Source organism: Silurus aristotelis (assembly GCF_946808225.1).
Source record: "Silurus aristotelis genome assembly, chromosome: 26".
NCBI lineage: Eukaryota > Metazoa > Chordata > Actinopteri > Siluriformes > Siluridae > Silurus > Silurus aristotelis.
In genome coordinates this window covers 11,591,501-11,616,039 of record NC_139599.1, presented here as the reverse complement: position 1 = coordinate 11,616,039, position 24,539 = coordinate 11,591,501, and the positions used below count along the sequence as shown (strand labels likewise).

Below are 24,539 nucleotides of genomic sequence, written 5' to 3'. Positions count from 1 at the left end.
CTGCCTGAGGATGATCAAGCAGAAGATCAAGATCCAGTTGCATAGTGATGAAGTGATGTCTAGCAGACCTATTCAAGGTAAAGTATATGCATGTATGTTCACTGCCTCTCCATGGTAAGTCAGGACAGTGTAAAGAGCCAGAGATGGTGTTCTCGGTGAACCTGTTAGTTTTGTAAGCTTTGTCTGGAGAAGTGGGTGTGAGGGTGACGAAAGTGTGGGAGAGGACCAATATTACAAAGCACCTTCTAATTGTTGGGCAACCAGACAATATTCATTTAGGTTGCTCATGTATGGTTTCTTTTCTTTGGCACTATGATAGCTGACTGATAAATATTCCTGTAAAGGAGACAGGATGACTATTCCTGTAAATACCTCTCCAAGCAGTCTGGAGTAGTCTTTAAGTGCCTATCCTGGAACACACTCTAGCCCACAGGTCTGCATTGTGTGTCCCTCTGTAGCACAAGCTGAGATGTTGAGCTTACTGAATGATGTGACATCATTCTGGTGGCAGGCAAAGTTTGCTCTGCTAGTCAGTGATAGATCTGACGCCTTGCCACGTGCTCCATGTGTCAGTGCTGTTGTGCAACACTATATGCTGCAGTGTAGCCAGATTAAAGGCATAAATGTGAAATTTTGTACTTTTTTGTTCATCCAGTTTTCTGGTTTGAAAACATTTTAACTACTGTGGCATGGTCTAAAGATCTAAGGATGTAAAAGCACAGTAGCTGTGTACACCTTCAAATCCACCTTGGTGCCATGGTAAACGTGTAGTGAATACAGGTCCCAGTGAGTACATTCCAAACATTTATAGAATTGTGATTTTTGCCATATTTGGATATTTCTTCCGTATTGCAGATTTTCTTTATTAACCATATTAAATCTCCTGCTACAATGCAAGTACCATCAGAGTGGGCATTGTGGGCAACAAGAAATTCCTGGTATAAAGTAAAATATCACTTTACTGCAGTCATGCTGGTGAGTCATATTTTATACTACACTAGCAAGTAGCAGTCCTTTAGAAATCTCTTTATATTAAGCTTTGTGCATCTTATTAGTGAGTTTTAAGCCACTATGCTTTCTTCAAAGAAAAAACATATTTAAGTGCCTACACTCACAGAAGACTATTAGGGCCATTATGCAAATACTATGTTGGGTATTCGTTTCCTTTGTTTCAAAATCAGCCTCAGTTCTTAAATGTCATGTGCTCCACAAGATGCTGGAAACAAGAGATTCTTGTCAATATTTGCACCACGCATCCTGCAGCTGAGTCTTCAAGTGAATCTCCCATTTAACCGCATCCCAAAGGTGTTCCGTTAGATTCAAATCAGGTGACTGGGAAGGCCACTGAGGAACACTTCATTGTCATTATCAAGGATCCAGTTTGAGATTACTTTGACTATGCAACATGGTGTATTATAATGCCGGAATTAGAACAACAATTAGAACAGATGCATGCGATCAGCAACAATACTCAAATAGGAAGCAGCATACAAACAATGACTGACTGGAATTAATAGGAACAAATTGTGAAAAGATTATATATATATATATATATATATATTCCCCACAGCATTGCACCACCTCCAACAGTCTGGACACAAAAGCAGGTTGGGTTCATGGATTCATGCTATTGCCAACAAATTCTGATCCTTCCATCTACACTATATTGCCAAAAGTTTGCAGACAATTTTTGAGCATCATATTCCACATTTAGTCCCAATTTTATGTTATAATTAGCAATCACACAAAAAAAAGGTTAAACACATTTAATAATATTGATTGCAAAATTGCCTGAACCCAGCCATTAGGGAGGCACAAGCCAGTGCACTCTTAGTGCCGGTCCCAAGCCCGGATAAATGATGAGGGTTGCGTTAGGAAGGGCATCCAGCATAAAACGTGCTAAATCAAATATGTGGATCACGAATCTATTTTCATACCGGATCGCTCGAGGCCTGAGTTACCAACGACCCCCACAGGTATTGTTAGCCAACAGGGTACCGGTGGAAATTAGGCTACTGTTGAACGAAAGAGGAAAATAGAAAAAAGGAAGACGACTACAAAGGCAGCAGGAAAAGGAGAAGTGGAGGAGAGTGGAGGTTCAGGTTGGTACTTTAAATGTTAGTACTATGACTGGTAAAGGGAGAGAGATAGCTGATATGATGGAGAGAAGAAAGGTAGATATGTTGTGTGTTCAGGAGACCAAGTGGAAAGGGAGTAAGGCCAGGAACATTGGAGGTGGGTTTAAAACTGTTCTTTTTAATGATGTGGATAGAAAGAGAAATGGTGTAGGGGTGATTCTGAAGGAAGAGTACAGTAAAAGTTTAGTGGAGGTGAAGAGAGTTTCTGATAGGGTGATGAACATGAAGCTGAACGTTGAAGGGGTGATGATAAATGTCATCAGTGCTTATGCTCCACAAGTGGGTTGTGAGATGGAGGAGAAGAAAAAAATTCTGAAATGAGTTAGATGAAGTGGTAGATGGTGAGATAGGACAGAAAGATTAGTGATTTGGGCAGATTTTGAAGGGCATGTAGGTGAAGGGAACAGAGATGATGAGGAGGTGATGGGTAGGTATGGCCTTAAGGAGAGAAATGTTGAAGGGCAGATAGTGTAGATTTAGCTAAAAGGATGGAAATGGCAGTGGTAAATACTTATTTTAAAAAGTATGCTCTATGTAGGAGATGCAACCTGAAGGAGATTGGAGACTGTAAGGTGTTGGCAGGGGACAGTGTAGCTAGACAGCATCAGATGGTGGTCTGTAGGATGGTTTTGGAGGTAAAGGAGAAGAGGAGGAGTGTGAGGACTGAAAGAAGAATAAGATGGTGGAAACTGAAGGAGGAAGACTGTAGTGTGAGATTCAGGGAAGAGGTCAGACAGGGGCTCGGTGGTGGTAAAGAGGTGTTGGATGATTGGGGAACTACCGCAAAAGTGATAAGGGAAACAGCTAGAAAAGTACTTGGTGTGACATCTGGAAATATATAGGAAGACAAAGACGTGGTGGTGGAATGAGGAAGTGCAGGAAAGCATAAGGAGAAAGAGGTTGGTGAAACAGAATTGGGATCGATAGAGTGATGAGAAAAGTAGGCAGGAGTAAAAGGAGATGCAGCAGCAGGTAAAGAGGGATGTGGCAAAAGCGAAGAAAAAGGCAAATGAGTGGCTGTAGGAGAAGTTGGAGAAGAAACTACATTGTGTGTTTGTGGATTTAGAGAAAGTGTACAACAGGGCGGAGAGAGGAGTTGTGATATTGTATGAGGAAGTCAGGTGTGTCAGAGAAGTATGTGAGGGTGGTGCAGGACATGTATGAGGACAGTGTGACAGCAGTGAAGTGTGCAATAGGAACGACTGCATCAAGGATCGGCTCTGAGCCCTTCCTGTTTGCAGTGGTTATGGACAGGTTGATGGACGAGGTCAGACAGGAGTCTCCTTTGACTATGATGTTTGCGGATGATATTGTGATTTGTGGTGAGAGTAGTGAGCAGGTGGAGAAGAGCCTGGAGAGGTGGAGATATGCGCTGGAGAGAAGAGGAATGAAAGTCAGTAGGGTTAAGACAGAGTACATGTATGTGAATAAGAGGTAGTGCAGTGGAGTGGTGCAGTTACAGGGAGAAGAGGCAGTGAAGGTGGAGGAGTTCAGGTACCAGAGGTCAACAGTGCAAAGTAATGGAGCGTGTGTTAGAAAAATGAAGAAAAGAGTGCAGGCAGGGTGGAGTGGGTGGAGAAGAGTGGCAGGAGTGAATTAGGATAGAAGGGTATCTGCAAGAGTGAAAGGGAAAGTTTATAGGACTGTGGTGAGACCTGTGATGTTGTTTGGTTTAGAGACAGTGGCATTGAGTTAAAGACAGGATGTGGAGCTGGAGCTGGAGGTAGCAGAGCTGAAGATGCTGAGATTTATATTGGTAGTGGGACAGCTTATGTAAGAGACAATGTAAGGGAGACGAGATTGAGATGGTTTGGACATGTGCAGAGGAGGGACATGGGGTATATCGGTAGGAGAATGCTGAGGATGGAGCTGCCAGGAAGGATGAAAAGAGAAAGACCAAGGAGGAGGTTTATGGATGTGGTGAGGGAAGACATGCAGGTAGTTGAAAGAGGCAGATGTAGAGGACAGGAGGGTATGTAGACGGATGATCCGCTGTGGCGACCCCTAATGGGAGCAGCCTAAAGAAGAAGAAGAATGCAAAATTGCCTGAATTCAAGTATGTAAACATATATTGTATCTTAAACTTAAAGAAAAACAGGTAAATAATTGAAATCTTTCATTGAAGGGCATTGCCTGTTTGTTTAGACATGTTTCAAATATCAAACACTATGGAATAAATTTCCAACTAATGTTTGGTAGTGTAGTATATACAGTTTTAATCTTTTTAAGGAAATTCTGCCTTGAACAACAGAATTTACCATGGTGTTTGTCATAATATGTAGTATTCTGCTGTGTGGCACTAAACAGCCTGCTGTTTTAATCAATCCAATGATTTTATGTTGTTTCTTTTTATGTAAACATATAATATGCAACATGCAATACAGCAATATGCAGTTCAACCTCTGAGTGAGTTACAGAGGACGTCTTCCTATGATGCATTTACGTGTAATATTGCTTTAACAAACAAATGTGGCATCACTACTAAGGAGTTGCTTTTAATGGACACTGTAGCAGAGCGGTCATGGTTAAGTGCCAGTGTGTGAATTGAAAGCAGGGGGAATTTGAGGTTTGAAGAAACAGCCACCTGTGGATAGTTGGACTAACAAGTGTTCTGTGTTGTAAAAGGCAGCGGAGGAGATAATGGACCCCATGACACAGGCAAGGGCCGTGAGATTGAAGCTGAACTGAACAGTTTGTGTGTGTGCGCATGTGAGCGTTTATGTGATTAAGATTCAAAACGTGCTAGAAAGCGCTCTCAGGAAAAAGAAATAAAGAACCCATTTAGGTTGTTTCAAGCCTGCCTCGTGTCTCCTGTTCACACACACAGATATCTAACCATCAATGTTCTGAATTGCAATCTCAAAACAAAGGGTCTTCTTCTTCGTCTTTCAGCTTCTCCCATTAGGGGTCGCCACAGGGGATCATCCGTCTCCATACCACCCTGCCCTCCACATCTGCCTCTTTTACACCAAATACCTGCATGTCTTCCCTCACCACATCCATAAACCTCCTCCTTGGTCTTCCTCTTTTCCTCCTTCCTGGTGGCTCCATCATCAGCATTCTCCTACCGATATACCCCATGTCCCTCTTCTGAACAATTGGGTTCTAACAAAATGTACCATGTTCTGAGTCGTTTAACACAATTAGATGGAAATGTCAGGAAACTTCTGATCCATCATGTCATAATTTAAATGGCTCAACAGATACTATTTAAATTTTGTAATTTTATGTTTGGAAAAAATTTATAAAAAAATTAAATTTACGTTGCCGTTCCAATACTTTTGGCTAGTGGCCTGTTGTCAAGCCCAATATATTTGTAAAACATATTTGTTTATAATATTTGAATATATGAAAATAATTTTAGTCTGCAAGCTGTAGAGGTGAAAGCCCACTTCAATTTCTCCTTTTTTAAGTTTTATTTATTGTTTAACAGCTAAGTTTGATCGTACCTGAAGAGATTGCCTCTTTAATTATAAATTAGGCCTTTCTTAAAAACGACAAGGCTATGGATGGCTAAAAATGACAGAAGTGAAAAGGCCTTGCAGGTAAAAAAAAAACAAAAAAAAAAAAACGCAGCCACCCAAACACAAAGAACAAGCATAAATAAATAAATATATAATTTAAATAAAATCCACGGGCAACCAATACATCAACGAGAGTAAGCAGAGCTGACTTTTGGGAAAGTATTTAATAGATCAAAATTACATACACTTTATACACCACACAAATTCAAGCCCCAAACGGGAAGAATTTATGTTTCCTAAAAAAAGCTGTAAAGTTATAGAATAGATCGCCATTATTAAGTTGATAACACAATATGAAATGATAATTTACATCAAATATTATGGAGCATCCATGAACCAATTTGGATCCTGTTATCACCTACATTATAGCAGCTACACATAGTCATTCCCTCACCAGTCTGAAACCACAGAGGTTTTTGTCTACTTTTTATTAAAGTATGTACTGTTATGTATAAACAGTTCATAAGCGAGAATATATGAGAAAATCACCAGGATTGTTTATAGTCCCTTCATATGACACATATTGTTTTTACTCACACAAAGGAATTTATGGGAGTAGTTCATGGAAGACTACAACCAAACACCAAGCACCAGAACCATCTACATGTCCCCAACCACCAAGACCAGACCCAGGCAATGGAAGAGTTACTACCGGGTCGCAAAAAAGTCCCCTTTAAGAGCTACGATCCGAACTATCTTGATATCTTGAGTCTTGATGCACAAAAGAATGGAAACCCCTGCCTCAGATAAATACTATTTCTGAGACTGGACAACAATAAAAAGGCTGGGAGTTGAACCTTCTTCTTCTTCTTTCAGCTTCTCCCATTAGGGGTCGCCACAGCAGAATCATCCGTCTCTTTACCCCCCTGTCCTCTAAATCTGCCTCTTTCAACCCAACTCCCTGCATGTCTTCCCTCACCATATCCATAAACCTCCTCTTTGGTCAACTTATTCTTCTCCTTCCTGGTGGCTCCCTCCTCATCATTCTCTTACCGATATACCCCATGTCCCTCCTCTGCACACGTCCAAACCATCTCAATCTCGTCTCCCTCACCTTGTCTCCAAAACGTCCTACATGCGCTGTCCCTCTAATAAACTCATTTCTAATCCTGTCCATCATCATCACTCCCAACGAAAACCTTAACATCTTCATCTCTGCTACCTCCAGCTCCACCTCCTGTCTTTTACTCAATGCCACTGTCTCTAAACCATACAACATCACAGGTCTCACCACAGTCCTATAAACTTTCCCTTTCACTCTTGCAGAGACTCTTCTATACTAAAAGGCAGGGAGTTGAATATTAAACTAAAATGTCATAGATGTGCAAACATTTGCTTTTTCGCTTTTTATTTATTTTTTTGCCTTAACACGCATCTAAAGCCTCTGAAAAAAATCTGAAAGTCTCTGGACACACATAGCAAACATGATATAACATTAGCTAGCTTAATCCTGTTATTCACATAAATATGTTGGTTAACTACTGCACAATTTATTTAAAATATAATATCACGCAATTGATCAATGATTTAATTTTAAATCACCAACAACTGATTAAAAATATGAACAATTGGGGCAAAACAATCTTTTTTTTTTTTTTTCGCAAAGTACCAGGCACCACATCCACGAAGCACGACACTGAATATGACTTACACAGAGGTCAAAAAGTCAAAAGGAAATGTCTTACAGCATGATGCATGTGTCTGTGGGGAACAGGGAAATGTGGTTTCTCGAACACACTCGTTTGTTGTGGTATGTATGTTGGCTTGTCTCAAGTCAAAAGTACTTGCCTGCTTACAATCCTGCAGATTGCCATCAATGTCTGAAAATATTGCTGTTTCATAATGGATTCAACTGTTCAGCACAATTCATTATACATATAATTTATTGTTTATTATATTATTGCATTACACAAATGGTCCTATACTACATCATTACCCCTAATTGGATTCTTATTTAAATTGGAATAGAGAAAAGTAAAGGAAAATGGAGAAGAAGAAATAATAGAGAGAAAAAAAAGATTGATTTTAAAATAAAATAAAAAAAGTCTCTGATAATGAAGAGTTATACATGCAAAGAGTAGACAAGATCAAAAATTCTGCCGATGTATGTTCTGTAACAAACCTGAGAGAGATGATATGGTTAATTCCAGCTGAAACGTGATTCTATTTTGCACGATATCTTAAAAAATTTTTTGATAGATTCTAGGATTTATATAGAATTATCACTGTTACCAGCACATGACTACATTTCTAAAATGATCCAAACCAGGTCAAATTTAGAGCAAGGACAAATGTCTGAAAAAACATTAAAGGACCTGCTGCACTGCCTTCCATCAAATGCAGGTCAGATTGTAATGGCTATATGACTGGGTCAGAGCATCTTCTCAGGAATGGTTTGAAGAACATGACAAACAATTCAAAGTGATGTATTTAAAATTAGATCTTTATCTGATAAAAAGGATATGCTGAACAAACAGGTCTGATCGAAGGAGGCCCCACCTCACAACTTACATGACTTACATTTGCTGCTAATGTGTTAGTGCCAGATTCCACAGAGCTCTTGTGGATTTCATTCCTTGATAGAGCTAATAAATATACAGTATATATAAACACTTTTTTAGCCATACATATTTCTTCCATGAATTTTACCAGGTTAGATCTGGAAACAGTGGTATGAAATTGTCCATTTACTAGAAATGGGAGACCTAAACCTGTTCCAGCATGATATTAAGATAACGCTGACCGAACCCCAGGCCTTCTCACCTCACCTACATCGGTATCTGACTTTACGAACACCCTTGTGGATGAATGAGCGCACATCTCCACAAGCACACACCAAAATCTAGCAGAACATCATCTCATAGATGTACAAAAGATCCACTGCTTGCTTAACCGTTACATTTATATCATGTAGATGTGTATGAGAGGGAGAGACGAGAGATGTACAAAACTGCGAGCTGTGGGAACTTGTACGAGTGTGTGTCCTGCATTGCAAACACACAGTCGATCACCGCATCATAACCTCCACTGTCCCACTGAGTCCTTTTGAGACAAAGAGCGTATTGACTCCGTTACATCCCGCGAATGCTCGTCAGTCTCCCACCTCACTGTCTCTCCACTGTTTCTCATCATTTTATACATTAACAAACAGAATTAACTCATACTCCAGCAATTAAGGAGTCAAAACAGTGGAAACATTATCTACAAAAAAGGGGAGTGCGCGCGCGCACACACACACACACACACACACACACACACACACACACACACAGCTACTTGATAGTGCACAAATGTATTCTTTTTGCCGGTTTTGAAACTTTTGCATCACAGTTCCTCGAAAGCATACATGTTTCTGAGCACAAACAACACAAAAGCGAAGAAGAGAAGAAATGGGAGATCAACACTACACTTTTCCGCGAGAACCAGACTCTGGTGAAATATATCCAGAGATCACAGATTGTGATTATTCTGACGCTGCACTTTTGCACTATCGAGGTGAAGGCGATGCGCCTCCATGATCATATTGATTCTATAGTTATATGTACAGTAGCGTCTACTGTGAATCAACTCACAGCCTTATAGACACATTAGACCACATTATGTTTATGTTTCGAAACTGGAAAGTAAATAAACTCATTATTAGGAAAAGTAAGTCATTCAATATTTCCATATGAATCTTCTGTACAATGCCTGTTCCTTCATTTTAACTTCATTACCGAAAGACTGACTAAAGGGAGGGCGGGGAAAAAAGAGAACACCGGTGTGACGAACAGCGACGAGATCCAATGAGCTTCCAGATTTAACTATTAACGTGCTACGTCATTCATAGGTAGCCAATGATTTTGCAGGAAGGTGGATTCCGTTTGGTTGGTCAGGTTTGTCCGAGTTCACCGAGGCCCAATCCCTGGTGTCGCGAAACGACATTTGCTGACTAAAGTAACACGGGGACCGGGGAATCGGCGCTCACGTTTCCCTCGCCCATGTTTTACCGGTAAGCTTTATTACACCGAGGTAAAAAAACTGAACAAAAATCAGCGTAAGCAACAAGGCTTTAGGAGGCGATTTATAGAAAGGACTTAAACCGAACAACTGACATTCAGCACGACTAATGGAAACATATAACACAAACATACATACCCAGAAATTTTCCAGGAAATACGGCGTTATCATCTTGGCTTCGTTTCTCCTCCGAGGCGGTTCTTTTTCTTTTTTGTAATTTCTCTGTCAATTAGAGCACTCGATCCACCGCCCTCCCCTGATTTTGGATGTTTTTGGAGCGCTTTTTCGTTCCCCCTTCCTCTGTTTCTTTCCTTCCTTCGGTCTGAAAACTTCACTTCCCCCTCCCGGGTTCACTTGGCTCCTCTATAGTCTCTAGGTTGGTGTAGTCCATTATTAAAAGGAGGGTAGTGCCCCCAGTGGCCGCATGTAGAATCGCCACACTTATTTTCCAACGTAACATATTAATAATGTCTTACAGTTACACTGGTGTTCCTAAGGTGATAAAACTATTACAAAATAGTCAAATAATATACTACAGAATATTGCTAAATACCCTAAATGTCCTTCAGTAATAAGACAAACAGGATGCATTGTTTCAGTCTAAAGTTAATTCTGGATCTTTAACTCTGGTAAAGGTGACGTTTCTGATGATTTCTAATACATGACATGTCCTAAAGCACCCAGAAGATCCCCCAGTGTCAGGCTGAAAAAACGAAATGCATATCCCTAACTACATTATTATTACAACGGAAATCTACAAAAGTTCTATTTCCTGCTTGATCCCCAGTGTGCGGGTGTGTCCAGTCATTTTATGATTGACGACTGTGTAATAAAGAGTGTAGAAATGACAGACTGGCACTTTTGCAGATAATTTGTTGGTTTATATTGTGCAGATATTCTAGCGGTGACGTATCTGCATTTTTTTTGCACCGTCCAAGTTTTATCATCCTAAATTGTGTCTACTTTTACTTAGGATAGCTTTTATGTAAATTAGTTTTAAGATTATCTGAGCCAAATTTGGTAAAGATTGAAGAAATAAAATTGTGGTTGGTGAAAAAACATTGATATGGTGAAAAGTTGTGAAAAGTTACCTGACAAATAAATATGATCAAGCAAATAGTTTCAGTCACAAGCCTGGGTAGTCGTTCTTACTCTACCTTATCATACCGCACCTCACATAAGGTGACACTACACTGTATGTTAATACAGAATAATTCTAGAATAATTAAAGAATGTGACTATAGACTGTAGTGACTATAGAGTATGGTCACATTCTTGAATTATTCTAGAATTATAACATTTAATTTTATTAACAGATTACACTGGATTTTAAAGTGTAAACCTTTGGCTTTAACAAAAATATCACATTTGGGAATTACAGCCATTATTATTACAGTCACAGTCCCTCCAGTTCACAGGCTCAAAAGAAATTGGACAAACTAACAATTATGAATCTAATCTGCTCGTTTGTGTGTTTTTCCGCTTTCAGTTCTGCCTTTTCGTAAGAGAAATTCATGCCCAGGTGGGTTTCCGTCAGGTGATTTGAATCAGAAACTCAAGTAACTCTTTTGTTATAAGACCATCCTGCCACTTTTTCATCACTTTTGAATCTTAGTAGAAAGTCACTAGTACTCAGTTCCATTACCAGCTGTACATGCTCATGTCATAGCACTGCCTCCATGTGTGTCGAATGATGACATATGCTTTGGATCTTTTCCTTCTCCATACTTATTTTTTCCTATAATTTACACAGATCTCAGTCTTACCTGACCAATACATTTTCCCAAAATTGTACAGACATTTTTTAAATAGATGCTTTACATCATAGTTGTTTAATGTGGTCTTCCAGGCACGTTGGTGTCGCTGAGCTCAACACTGCAATCGTTTATTTTAGGAACGTACACATTACCTCTTCTACATTTAAAAAAAAATGAATTAAAGCTGAAAGTCTACAAATCAAACATCTGGACTGATTTATTTCAAATCTATTTTTGGTGGAATAGAGACGCAAAATGTAGAAAAGTGTGTCACAGCCCAAATGATGTCCTCATGGACCTGCTTGTAACATATGTCTCATCATCTTAGTTTTTCTGACTGCTTTCTGACTGAGATGGAGAAAGGAACTACTTTACAATCTACACGCATGAACAGCAGATAATTAAAAAAAAAATCTTTATCCTTCTCAAGTGCACTTATGTTATTTTGCTTCTTTCAACTGCACATCCCCATTATGAATTCTACATTCTACATGTTCGTTTCCAGACAGAAAACTCTCACAGGCCAAAAACTCTCACATGCCAAAAACTCTCACATGCCAACTGGGTGAGAAAATTATTCTAATACCGTCTTTTTGTGGATGGCAGTGCATTCATTGGGTATAAGGGGAAAACCCCATGGATTTACAAAGTAATTACACCAAAACAGGACAATGTATCACTATAATCTGAAGATACTTAGAAAGTGTGTCTATACAACTGTAAACGCACTTGTATAAACACGTGTAAATGTAGTATGAGAATGAGAATTGTAGACAGGAAAGTATCCCACTTATCTTTTTAAACAACTTTACAATCCTTTGGAGATTCGTAATTACCAGGAAAATATCAGGATTTCCTAAATCACAGTCATAACAAAGACCAGGAAAATCATTGCATTGCATTGTATGCAGACTATTTACAAAATTTATTAATAGCCAAGATGATAATTATATATAGAATTGAAAAAATATATATATTATTTATTGAAAGAAAAAAAAGGTGGTATTTAGTACTCTTCTGCTGTTACTATATTTAAAGCAAATGTGAATCCAAAAAAATAAGAAAATGCTCTGTAGTGGTAAAGTGTCGGTCATTTTGTGCTGACCGCGCATGCGCAATTTGCCTAATTCGTCACGTGAAAACCGTAGTAGCGCTCATGTTAGCGTGTGTGTGTGTGTGTGTGTGTGTGTGTGTGTGTGTGTGTGTGTGTGTGTGTGTGTGTGAGATTCCGATTCATCTCAGTGACTCTTAATTTCATTCACTAGAAAGATCCGTTTCAGATTTGTTCACTGATTAAGTGACCCTGTCCGTGAACGAACAGAAGGTGGCGCCAGTGTGTGTCTTCTCTAGACATTACTGGCTCCCCCTCAATATAATAATTTAAAAGCAACGTTTTAAGACGTGTATTATTATTATTATTATTATTATTATTATTATTATTATTATTATCTAATTAAATTGTTAAATTATTATGAAATTATTTTATCATATCCAAATAGAGAAAGGCAGATGAAATTATTTTCAAGAAAGACATTTTGGTAATTGCAGGCTAGAGGATACCCATGAATGTAGTTTTCAATGCTACAATAATTTTAAAATAGCAATCTGTATTTTTTTATTTATTTTTTTAATATATATTTGTGTGTAACGATGAACACCACCACAATAGGCCCATCTTATTGCGACACACTTTACAAATGCACAGTTCCACCCTGTTTTGCTTCTTGTTGGCCACGCCAAGCCACTATCTGTGTGTCAACAGATCCTTGATCTTTCACCTAGTTTATCCTTTTATTTTCCAATACAACTATTACCAGTTTTTCCATTCACAAATATCAAGTAGCTGTTTGCGGTAGATCTACTGATTTTGAGCAGCTGCAACTCCACACTCTAATGCAGTCTGCAAAAAGCAGGGAAAAGCCACCTTGCAGCCACATGTTTTACACAGGAAGTCAGTACATGGAAGTAAACGAGAGCAACACAACCATGAGAGTGTTGATCCTGGTGGTATGGCTTGGTGGTACCTGGTGTAGTCAGACCCTCCTCAGATGTCTTGAGCGTTTCTAGTTTCGTGTCATCAGTGCTGCACATTGATTATACCAGAATTTCATGGGCAAATTTCTTGTAATCTACTCAGAAGCCTCCTTTATGCTTGTAAGCTATCGTGTGCTGAATGTGCTGAAGGAGGCACAGATGATATTTCAATTCATTTTTATTTGTATTGTACTTTAAACAATAGCTAATGTCTCAATGCAGATTTACAGAAATAATGATATCTAAAGAGCAAGCCAGTGGAAACAACAGCAATGACAGACTCCTAAAATGATACGAGGAAGAAACCTTGAGAGGAACCAGACTCAAAAGGAAACCCATCCTCATCTGGGTGACATCGAATGTCCATTTATTTTCGTCTAACCATTGTTGAGGTTTTCGTTGGGAGTGATGATGATGGACAGGATTAGAAATGAGTTTATTAGAGGGACAGCGCATGTAGGACGTTTCGGAGACAAGGTGAGGGAGGCGAGATTGAGATGGTTTGGACATGTGCAGAGGAGGGACATGGGGTATATCAGTAGGAGAATGATGAGGATGGAGCCACCAGGAAGGAGGAAAAGAGGAAGACCAAGGAGGAGGTTTATGGAAGTGGTGAGGGAAGACATGCAGGTATTTGGGTTAAAAGAGGCAGATGTAGCGTACAGAGGGGGTATAGAGACAGATGATCCACTGTGGCGACCCCTAATGGGAGAAGCTGAAAGAAGAAGAAGATTGTTAAGGTGTGCTGTTCAGTCATGGGCACTTAAATGCAAAACTGTTCATGCAAACTGATTCATGCAAAATTGTTGCAGACCACATATTAGTGGATTCTACTTTGGTGTTTATGAAATTATATATTTTATTTATTTGAATATAAATATTAGAAAACATTGGATGTTTGCAGTTTATATTTTGGTGTGTTTTTAACCAAATGATAGCAAAAATCAACTACTCCAGACCGCTTGAGAATGTGTAATCAGTAGGAGTCGAAACATGATAGTGACTGGATGTTTTGGTATTTGGCAGACATGTTTAGCCCACACTGAATATGACAGCATGGCTGCTGTCAGAAGAGCATCAACTTTGCCCACTGACACAAAACTCTGTAGGCCATAACCTCAGTCTAAGCAGCAAGTGTTGTAACTCTACCACCTACTGGTCAAAAGTCACAATAGCAAACTAAACATTCTTACATCTAACGATTTTATCATCAAATTTGGTTCACATAATCTTGAGGTCATCTGAATTCGGACAAATTACAAAGTAAACCTAAAAATAGATTTGGATGCATCTTAAAAGGTCAGTTTGGCTTTTTTGAGTTAAAACTATACTATAGCCAGCCACTAGAGGGCCTCAGAGACATTTTAGGTTCACTAATAACCACTGATACAAGTCCACTCATATGCACAGTGAATGGACACATCCGACCAGAAATGCTTAGCAAACAGGGCTAACCAGAATATGCAAATTAACTAAATCTAAATAAAAGGATAATACGAAATAAATGTTGAAAGAAATCAAAGCAATTGTAGTATGAACAAATGTAACATAACATGATTATAAAAGCATTCATCATTTAAAAATACAATTTGATTCATTTAACTATTCAGTTACTGAGTTTTTGCTCTTATACATTCATCAGCCAATTACAGGTAAACACTCCGTCCCTAATCCAAACTTAACAGAAGAAACATTAGAAATAGTCTGTTGCTACTTATTCCATACTTGGTATTATTATTATTCTGCAGCATCATCCTGCATATGGCTGGTGTGAGGGTCATGGTACTGTACTCCATCCTAGAAAAGGGTGCTTTCCTTCTTCTGTCTAATGCTAATAAAGGGATCTGTAGCTTTGATGGGTGGGGGTTTGAGTCAGATCTTTCCTGATTAGGCTAGGTTAACCCACCAAAAGGAACAAAAGCCAGCAACAGGTTTGGGAAGGAAGTGGATTGATACCAGTTTGAACACTGAGTGGAGTATTTAGTGCAGCAGCATCCCCTGAGTTTTCTCAGTCCACCAGAGGAGACGATTAACTTTCTAAAAATATAAAACCCAATATATTATATATACAGCAGCTACGCTATCATGAACAGCAGCTACGCTAATTCCTCTCCACTGCTTCTCTTTCTCTCCCCATCCCGAGGCATCCTGAGGTTTGGCCAGCTCCAGTCACGTCCCACCTCGTGAAGATTATGGACCTATGGATGATCATGGAGAAGTAGATGCCGAGTGTTTAAAGGCCCTGGCATGGAGAAGCTGATGCTGGATCTATGATGATCACAAATTGTTCTGTATTGTTGAAAGATTTATGACCAAACTTTTGATGTCACCCATATGAGGATGGGTTCCCCTTTGAGTCTGGTTCCTCTCAAGGTTTCTTCCTCATATCATCTAAGGGAGTTTTTCCTTGCCACTGTCGCCACGGCTGCTCATCAGGGACAAACGCACACCATTCACCTTCACTGTTGTTTTCTGTAAAGCTGCTTTGAGACAATGTCTGTTGTGAAAAGCGCTATACAAATAAACTTGACTTGACTTGACTATATTAAGATTGCTCAGTTCTGGTTTAGAAGTTTCCCTGGATGTGGGTTTGTTTACTCTTATTGCCTGAAATGATGGAGAAATAAAGAGATAAAAAGGTTGATAGAAAAATTGGAACATGGACAATGAGAATAAAACATAAGGCAATAAACATGCTGCGCTGAAATCTTAATTTTCTCAATGTAACCAAATATAAAACAAAATGACATCAAATATGCAGTCCCATTTAAAAGTAAAATAATAATTAAATTGTGCTGAAATATGGGATGGTGGCTGCAGTCTTCCCTGTCTCAAAACAACCGCAAAACATTAAGCGTCCACCTCCATGTTTGACTGTGGGAGTGAGACAGTCTGCTTACATCCTCTCTTCTGTGTTCAGTCTCGCATCATTTCTTCTGTTAGAGCCAAAAATAAATCAAAACTTGGACTTTGCGTGTCCACATCATTTTCTCTCTCATTCACAGTCCAATTCTTGTGTTTTTGCCTTTTGATTACTGTGCCAACAATGCTACAGCTTTTAACATATAGATATAAATATCAGGAAATGAAAGCAGAAATTATTTATTTGTCTATTTGTTTATTTGTATTCTGAACTCAAACCCGTCTTTAAAAAAAACTGTCCCAATTCCAATCAAACCAGATTGCAAATTTCTAGATCCATGGTTTTGCTTTGTTATTATGGATCATTGTCAGTTAATGCTAATTTTTAATTAAAAAAATTCATGGTGCAAAAAAGTAAAACTGAAACCAACTAAATATGATGAACAATTCTTTAAAACAAACATGTCACAATTCAGATGATCTTTAATTTTATTGCATTTATTGTTTTTAAATGTAAGGAAAACAATTTCAATACATCAATGCACTTCAACAAATGCAGCCTATGAATAAGGGAAAAATATCTTGACAGAAACCATACTCTCAATTTGAGAATTAATTTTCTCCCCACAAGTCTCACAGTATACAAACTGCAAGAAACCGTTAATTCGAACACCAACAACTTGATGTTTTTAGGACACTGAATAGACAGTTTCAAAAATTATTATGGTCATTTCAGGTACAGAAGCACCAGTATGCACTGCTAATTGTTTATTAATGTCAACAGTGGCCATTGTGTGTGCGCGTGTCTTCACTCTGAGAGCAGTGGTCTCAGAGTCCTTCGGCTGCTGGTCCTTCTGTTCCCCTCCTTCAGAAAAGACAAAAGCTTCCTTTTCCCTGTAGGAGTTTGGTACAGAAAGTGCTCCAGTTTTTGTGGGTTCACCTGACCTGCATCCTTAAGCTTCTTAAACAGACGCTCGACTTGCACACTCCATGGCCCATTTTTACTTCTCTCTCTCAGCACATCAACCTGAAATAAAGTGACAGTTATGATTGGTTTTCATTATAGTTATGAGCCACTGATTCTTAGGAAAGTTAGAATGGTAATGAATAACCACAAACTATAACAATTACAGTCGACCCCCGATAATTCGCGGTCTGGAAAATTTGCGCATTCTCATTTGGATCCTAACTAACAGCAAGGTGCAGATTATCTTAAAATTCGCGGGAATCTGCAGTGGGACCGAATGTTGAGGAAAGTTGGGAATAACATTTTAAAATGTGTTTTCACAAACATTTTTTAAAAACGCATTATTGCATTAAAGTGACAATGTCTAGATTAATTCACTAAGGTAAATTCACGGATTTGCGGAACTAGGGTTAGTGTCCAGGGGACCGCTGTACAATAGATTCAACTCATGTCTACATTGCTGAAGCTGCATTTTAATAGAAATGCTAAACAGGCACAGATAAAGTACCAAAGAGATCATTGGTAATGTATTTGTTCCTGCTTATACATTGCAAATATTCCTGGTGCCAATACTTTATTCTTTTGGTTTTATTTTGTTAACAATTAATTAATTAATTTAGTCTCACCACTTCCTGGCAGAAGTCTGGCTTCTTTACTAACTGTAAACTGTCAGAGAGCAGAGCCGCTGTGAGGATGGAGACTGCGTCATTCATTGATCCTGCCTTGGCCAACAGAAGAACCTGGAAAACAGTTGACATCAGAATGTATAAGAACAGTTTGCATTGGTTTCTCTTATTCCTTACATATAGCACATGCAAACAGACTTACTCTCAGGTTTTGGCACAGTCTGCTTTCTGTATTCATGATCTGAGAGTAGATACTCTGCGCTCGCTTAACGTCATCCTGAAAGATGAAGATTTTACCCTCCATGGAAAGGCAGGAACAAAACATTAAATTAATGGTGGTGGCAATAAATCACTGTGTGTAACATCATTCACTACCTAAACATATTAATATTCTCTTATTCAAAGATAGAATGTGTGCCTTTACATAGAACTAAGACTGTAACCATTCCTCAAGTAACTCGAGTAATTTAATTACAAAAATTCATTGTTTAGTCCATTTAACTGTTTCCCGCAGACCATTATTACTGACGCACCACCAGATAAACTCTGAAGCGCTCTGGACAGCTAACACAGAAGAATGAAAAAAAAGGAGGAAGAGGGAGAAAACGGCGAGGAAAAGATTCGGACAAAAGAAAACGCCCGAAAGTTTTCAAAGTTTGGGATCATCGTACAATGCGGTTACCGTTAAGTCATTTGAAGTTGATGTTTATATGTTTATTCATACACAGTGCTTTTAAAAAGTCCCTCCTCAGCGGCTGTGTAGAGCAGGTAGTGGAGCACGTTTTTAAAGCCGGCGATAAAACAGATTTAATTTTCCGGAGACAAGAAACCACATTACGATACTGTGCGAGATTTAATAAATAAATATCAGTAAGAATAATGATGAGTTTCATTAAACAAATATTTTCCCATAACTTACCACAGTGGAGGGACTTTTTAAACGGAACTGCATTTGTATTTTGATGTAATATTGCAATTAAATGCACTAAATGGGTTTAGTTTTCAGATTCTTGTGTGCAATTTAGCAATAAAAATGTAAATTTTTCGAAAAAGAAAAATTAGTTTTAAAAGACACGTCTGTTCTCTCCTCTCTCATTTAGTATTGCTCTTCATTAAAGAAAAAAGTACTTTTACGATTACTCGATTAATCGTTAGATACTCCATTACTATCATTAAAATAATCGATAGCAGCAGCTCTAAATAGAATGAGATCTACAAACAGGATGTGTGGTTAAAAAAGGTACCACAGTTGATTACACTGCAAAAGACGTACCTGATTGAGGGCAAAGGCAACTGCAATGCAATAAGCATGTCTAGGAATAAAGCTGGCTTTGGCCTGACCTTCTTCCAGCAGGGCCAAGCAGATCTGGTATGACTTGGGGGTGTTCTATATGTTAAAGCATACAGGACATTAGAGATTAATCTACATGTTTACTATGATGATGATGTACTATGCATGGCACAATGTGTTGCTTTTTTACATAAATTTCAATTAAAATCTAAATATGTACATTAAAAACCATTTAAACATTTCCTCCATCACCACAATATATTTTCAGCCTAAATGCATGACAAAACAGTTTTCGTACTAGCTTGTAGCAGGTAGCAAATGCCAATGTAAAGGTATCCTTGTTGAAAGCAACACCTTGGGCCTTCATCTCCCCAAACAGCTCCAACGCACCTGCATGGACACATTTACATTACTACTGGGAGAGTGATTACAGCATGCTTTTGGGGTTAAAGAAAAATAATTTTAAAAAAAGCTGCTGGGATACTGATTCAGTACCTCACAGGACATGAAGCATTTGTGGAATGGGATTGATTCCCAGCATGATACTATTAGTATCAAGCTAATAACAGTGCTGTATCTCGTGGATAAGAAAAAGAAAGGTATATGTGCTGGTCTGATAGTTTTGGTATCCATGAGTAAATTTAGGATAGCTGAGGGAACAGATTTCTTAAATACAATATAAAACAAATATTTGGTTTTGCCCCAAATTGACTATTCTTATGAATTTTATGACGTATTTGAATTACACTGGTTTCATTGCAACTCTTACCGTCAAAGTGTCCTTTACTGAAGAGCAGGTCTAGGGCCAGATTAAAGGATGTACAGTCTGGAAAGAATCCTTTCAGCCTCTTAAAGAAAAGAACACCAAAAGAAAATTTACCTACAAATAAGCCTTAATAACAAAGCAACAGCATAAGAATTGCACCTGATATAATTTACAATGTTGGTATTTAGATAGAAAACTCTTGCAAATATAAAAAAACAGATGATGTGAGATGTGTCTATGGAAACCACATAGCAGTACATCATCAGTTTGTATATTACCTTATCAGTTAGTGTATTGAGTGCTAAATCTGCCAGGCCGAGTTCGTAACACAGCCTCATAAACACAGGTCCAAATCTGAACTCTCCAAATGCCATATTAACATTTTCCGCATGGTACCTGCACAGAGAAATTACAACAAAACTGACATTTATATGTTCGGATATAAAATACTATTAAAGAACAATATTTTTCAATATTTATTTGTCATGTAAAATTTTAAAAGAACAAATCTTAGGACATGATAAAAATGCTTAGGATCATAAGCATAAATTGGTATAAGAAATTTAAGTTGAGGGCACGGCACTGCCAGGACTGTACAATTAAACTGTCAAATAATAATGAGTATTGAGCAGAAGAAAAGCTCCAAGCAGCATTTTACACGACCGAGCCACCAGACTCGGTGAGCTGCACATTCGTAGTCACTCTACAGCTGTTACCTAACCAATCACAGGAAAGTCGAGCCATAACTTGAGATGCAAACGGATTCAAGAGTGAATTTTCTCCAGGGGTTTCACACGTGGTGTTCTTCATAACCAATGACAATGGTAAAGTTGTAGAAGCAACAGTCTAAATTAACAAATTTGCAGCAGGGTGTAATGATATGAGTCAAAATCTGGTGAAGATTTTACCAAATTGTAAAAAAAAAAAAAAAAATAGCAACAATGTGATTAGATGTAAAGCATTTTTAGCATGTTATTGTTATTTTTGACCAATAGGGGCACTAGACAGACATTTGTTGCAAAGCCTCAGGGCATAGTCCTTAAGATTCCTACCAAGTGTTATGTCAGTGTAAAGTTGTTGCTGAGATGCAGCTAGACTTTCCATTGGGTGGCTTCTCTGTAAGATTTCTTGTCCCATTATGTCAAACAGATTGAATATTATATTATGCAAATTAGAAAAAGTAACATCATGGTGGAAAATAATTGCCCATGGCCATGCTGAATTTTGCTTCGCTGATTTTTTTAACATATGCCTTACCTTTTTATTTTTTAATCCATATAAATGGATGCAGTAATGAACCATTATTTGGCCCATTAAGTTTATCATAGAGTAATAGCTACTGACCAAAGTTCTTGCATCTAAGCAGCCAATCATTAAATAATTATAATAAGCAGAAAAGAAGAATGCTCATTTTGATCTCTACCAACTCAAGCTAATAAAAGTATTGGAATGGTAATGCCAAATCTTCTCTTTCATCATTAATGAGAAAACTTGAAAGATCCAAAATAAAAGGTTCCTGTAACTACCTACCTGTAGATCGCATTTCTAGCCAAAACCATATCCTCAGGTGTTTGGCAGAGAAGGAGAAGCAGCTTCAGTTCATCCTTCAGGATCAATTGATTAGTTTCTATTTTCTGATTCAATGTATTAAAGAAATGCCCTGAAAGTTTAGAGAGAGAAAATAAGAATGATTTTGACTTTTAACCATTTTCTGTTATATTTAATAAACTAAACACCACCACCTCCCAATAGATTTGTTATGAAGGACAGAAATGGATTTACATGCAGATTCTCAAGTGTTTCTATTTACAGTCTAGTAGGCTTATGCTAAAGAACAATATTTTCACCATAAATAAAAACTTTCTATCGGCTTCTCTCGTTTGGGGTCGCCACAGCGGATCATCCGTATTCGTGACCAGCTTGTTCGATTTAGCACGTTTTAGCTGGATGCACTTCCTAACGCAACCCTCCCCATTTATCCAGGCTTGGGACCGGCACTAAGAGTGCACTGGCTTGTGCAACCCTAATGGCTGGGTTTGGTTCCCTGACCGGGAATCGTGCATAGCAGTGCTACAATAATACTGTGCAAGCTGGCATTTAAAAACATAAAAAATATTTGGTATTAACAAAAAACTTTTATGACCATCTTCACAAATTTATCAAGGTGAAATAATATAAGTTCATGTAAAAATTGGCAAGTAAATAAAGAAAATACTGACCTATTTTATGTATACCAATTATCATCAAGTCAAACTGTTTGATCCACTTTACAACACATTACTACAAAATCACTTATTGTACAAATTAACCATCCAGTTACGTTCATGTAGTTCCCAAATACACTAATATTCTTTATATTATCTGGTGTTACTTACAATCAAAACTACTGGCATAATATTTTGAAATGGATAAATCTCAATCAGGAGAAAAACACTAATCAATAACACACAAGCCAACTGGCTACCATACGTGAATGACCAACCTTTTGATCCAGATAATTGTCGGGCCACAGCAAGTTTCATCTTCTGAAAATCTTCCAGCCTCACCACATCCTCTGACAATAGATAACGCCTGGCTGTAATCACAAATATTGAGCCATGTGTTAACAATGACCAACCTCAAACTTCTGATTTTCCAAATAATAAAAGACCACGCGTTGAAACCGCTGATTAACGGTGTTCTTAAATCCTGATGTTACAGTGTGCTGAATGGTCACAGCTATAGCAAGCTTCCTAAACATTGTGTTTCTAGTAAGCTTGATAAATGTACAAACCATAATCAGTTCCACATAAATCCAACTTTGCTCATGGGTTAACGTTTTTGGAGTAATATACAACTTAAAGCAATAAGGTCACGTGACACTGACCTGAGAAATTATAATGGTATCCTTAACAATGAAACTGGATCAGCTGGCCAAAAGAAATCTAAGCTACTCATCAATAACATTCATTCGGGTTACATCACATAGCATCATTTAGAACATTCAGAACAAGTGATTGTTGTGCGAGTCAAAAAATAAGATTTTGTTAAACAAAGATGAAGGTGTATTATACTTGTCACATGTATATGACAGCACAGTGAAATTCTTTCTTTGAATATCCCAGCGATATTAGGAAGCTGAGGTCAGTGTCAGACATGATAGTGTCCCTGGAGCACAGAGGGTTAAGGGCCTTGCTCAAGGGCCCAAGAGTGGCAGCTTGGCAATGCAATGTTTTGAACCCCTGACCAATAACTCAGAGCCTTAACCACTGAATCACCACTGCCCTAAGTAAGTTTTAAGTCTTGCCAACACGGGCTTAAATGTAATGATCAATTATGACACCTAAGCAATTTATAGAAGTATGATTTCATTGCACTCGTGAAAAATAAACAGTATTTCATCTTTGGTTTTAAAAATGGGCTCAAAAGACATGTTCTAGATGGCAAACTCCAGACCCAAGTCTCCTGTCAATTCTGTGCTTATTTGTCCATAACAATTTTAATCGCCTATGTACGATATTCTTATTCTTATTCTTATTATTAGAATTATACCTTACCAGGAGGGGTCACGTTTACCAAAGCCACCCCTGTATAAAGACCACAGGGAGCAGCATGTGTATAAGGATGACTCAGAGATGTCCTATGAAACCAGGCTTGTGCAAGGTTTCTGAAAGATTTGAATTCCTTTACATAATTAGAGGAAATTGATCCAAAATACAATGTGGAGAGAAACACAAACCAAACCAGAAAACTTTGCCTTTTTTCCCCACTAACTGTTGGATGATTCTCAAACGCTACTTTTCTTCACTAGTTTTTTTTCAAACCGATTGACTACTTTTTGACACGAGGGACCAAAAAACAAATGTTGTTCAGACTAAAGTTGACAAATAATCAGAACGCACCTTCAACTCTGCATGTAAACCAGTTAAATTTCACTGGCGCATGTAATACTGTTAACCTTGTTGAATTACATTGACGGAGTACAAACGGAACACAGCAACTCAATCCGCGCAGCGCCATCTTTGGTCCTGGGTTATACCAAAACGAATCGTAGAGCAGCAGTCTATTCACGACAAGCGCCTGCTTATATATTGAAATTTGTCGTGTCTTTAACATGTTTACGTTTTAAAATATGAAATTACAAATCGTTCCTATTATTCGACAAATAAATTATGTTAACTATACTGAGAGATTTTTTTTTACATTGTACTAAAGCAATTCTCCCCCCGTTTTTTGGCGCCATATAAGATCTCCCAAATAAATTTTTCTTTCTAAGGCACGTGCAGAAGAAGTCCGCCCCTTTAAGGTGACCGTGTAGCTGCACAGGGAACACTCGCTTGTTCACCTGCTTTGGTTACGGAATTTCTCATTCATTTACTCAATTGCTTTGAGGAATACAGTATTATTAAATATAACATTTGAAGCTTTAACCAAACCAACCAGCTACCATCATATGTCCTTACTACTTACCTAGGAGTTTTAACTGGTTCAAGAGAAGGACTGAGAAAAAAAACACTTAAGAAAATGCCAAACAAAATGTTAATCAATTGTACTTGATGTACATTTATTTCTTACGACTTACACTTATCTAATTTA

General features: G+C 38.1%; 2 protein-coding genes and 1 long non-coding RNA gene across 6 annotated transcripts in view; 1 reads left to right on the top strand and 2 right to left on the bottom strand.

The window, feature by feature from the left end:
- Positions 1-10,134, bottom strand: part of fcho2 (FCH and mu domain containing endocytic adaptor 2) — a 56,560-nt gene extending 46,426 nt beyond the window's left edge. Inside the window, exon 1 of one of the 4 annotated variants that reach the window (XM_083531827.1) lies at positions 9,800-10,134. In XM_083531827.1, coding sequence (XP_083387953.1) covers positions 9,800-9,832 — 33 coding nt within the window. In that variant the 5' untranslated portion in view covers positions 9,833-10,134. The remainder of the gene's footprint in view (positions 1-9,799) is intronic. The other 3 variants (XM_083531828.1, XM_083531829.1, XM_083531830.1) reach the window with 3 other exon arrangements.
- On the top strand, positions 8,265-18,965 carry LOC310720922. The gene is made up of 2 exons (XR_014531864.1): positions 8,265-9,653; positions 18,422-18,965. It is a non-coding gene; the product is annotated as an uncharacterized lncRNA (long non-coding RNA).
- Positions 16,780-24,216, bottom strand: ptcd2 (pentatricopeptide repeat domain 2). Its single transcript, XM_083531948.1, has 10 exons — positions 23,846-24,216; positions 22,447-22,539; positions 21,495-21,624; positions 20,243-20,360; positions 19,968-20,046; positions 19,497-19,588; positions 19,181-19,294; positions 18,110-18,184; positions 17,908-18,021; positions 16,780-17,341 (listed from the first exon to the last, which is right to left on the bottom strand). The coding sequence occupies exons 1-10, from the start codon at positions 24,057-24,059 to the stop codon at positions 17,123-17,125; spliced, it is 1,248 nt and encodes a 415-aa protein (XP_083388074.1). The 5' UTR covers positions 24,060-24,216; the 3' UTR covers positions 16,780-17,122.
- Positions 24,217-24,539: the final 323 nt, after the last annotated feature.

What these genes read in the sequence shown, in the direction of transcription:
- ptcd2 (XM_083531948.1), bottom strand. Translation starts at nt 24,059, where the DNA reads ATGTTAAAGACACGACAAATTTCAATATATAAGCAGGCGCTTGTCGTG. An exon ending in GTTTACATGCAGAGTTGAAG is followed by an intron (nt 22,540 to 23,845) that starts GTGCGTTCTGAT and finishes TTGTGATTACAG; the next exon opens with CCAGGCGTTATCTATTGTCA. An exon ending in TTGCCTTTGCCCTCAATCAG is followed by an intron (nt 18,185 to 19,180) that starts GTACGTCTTTTG and finishes TTCATCTTTCAG; the next exon opens with GATGACGTTAAGCGAGCGCA.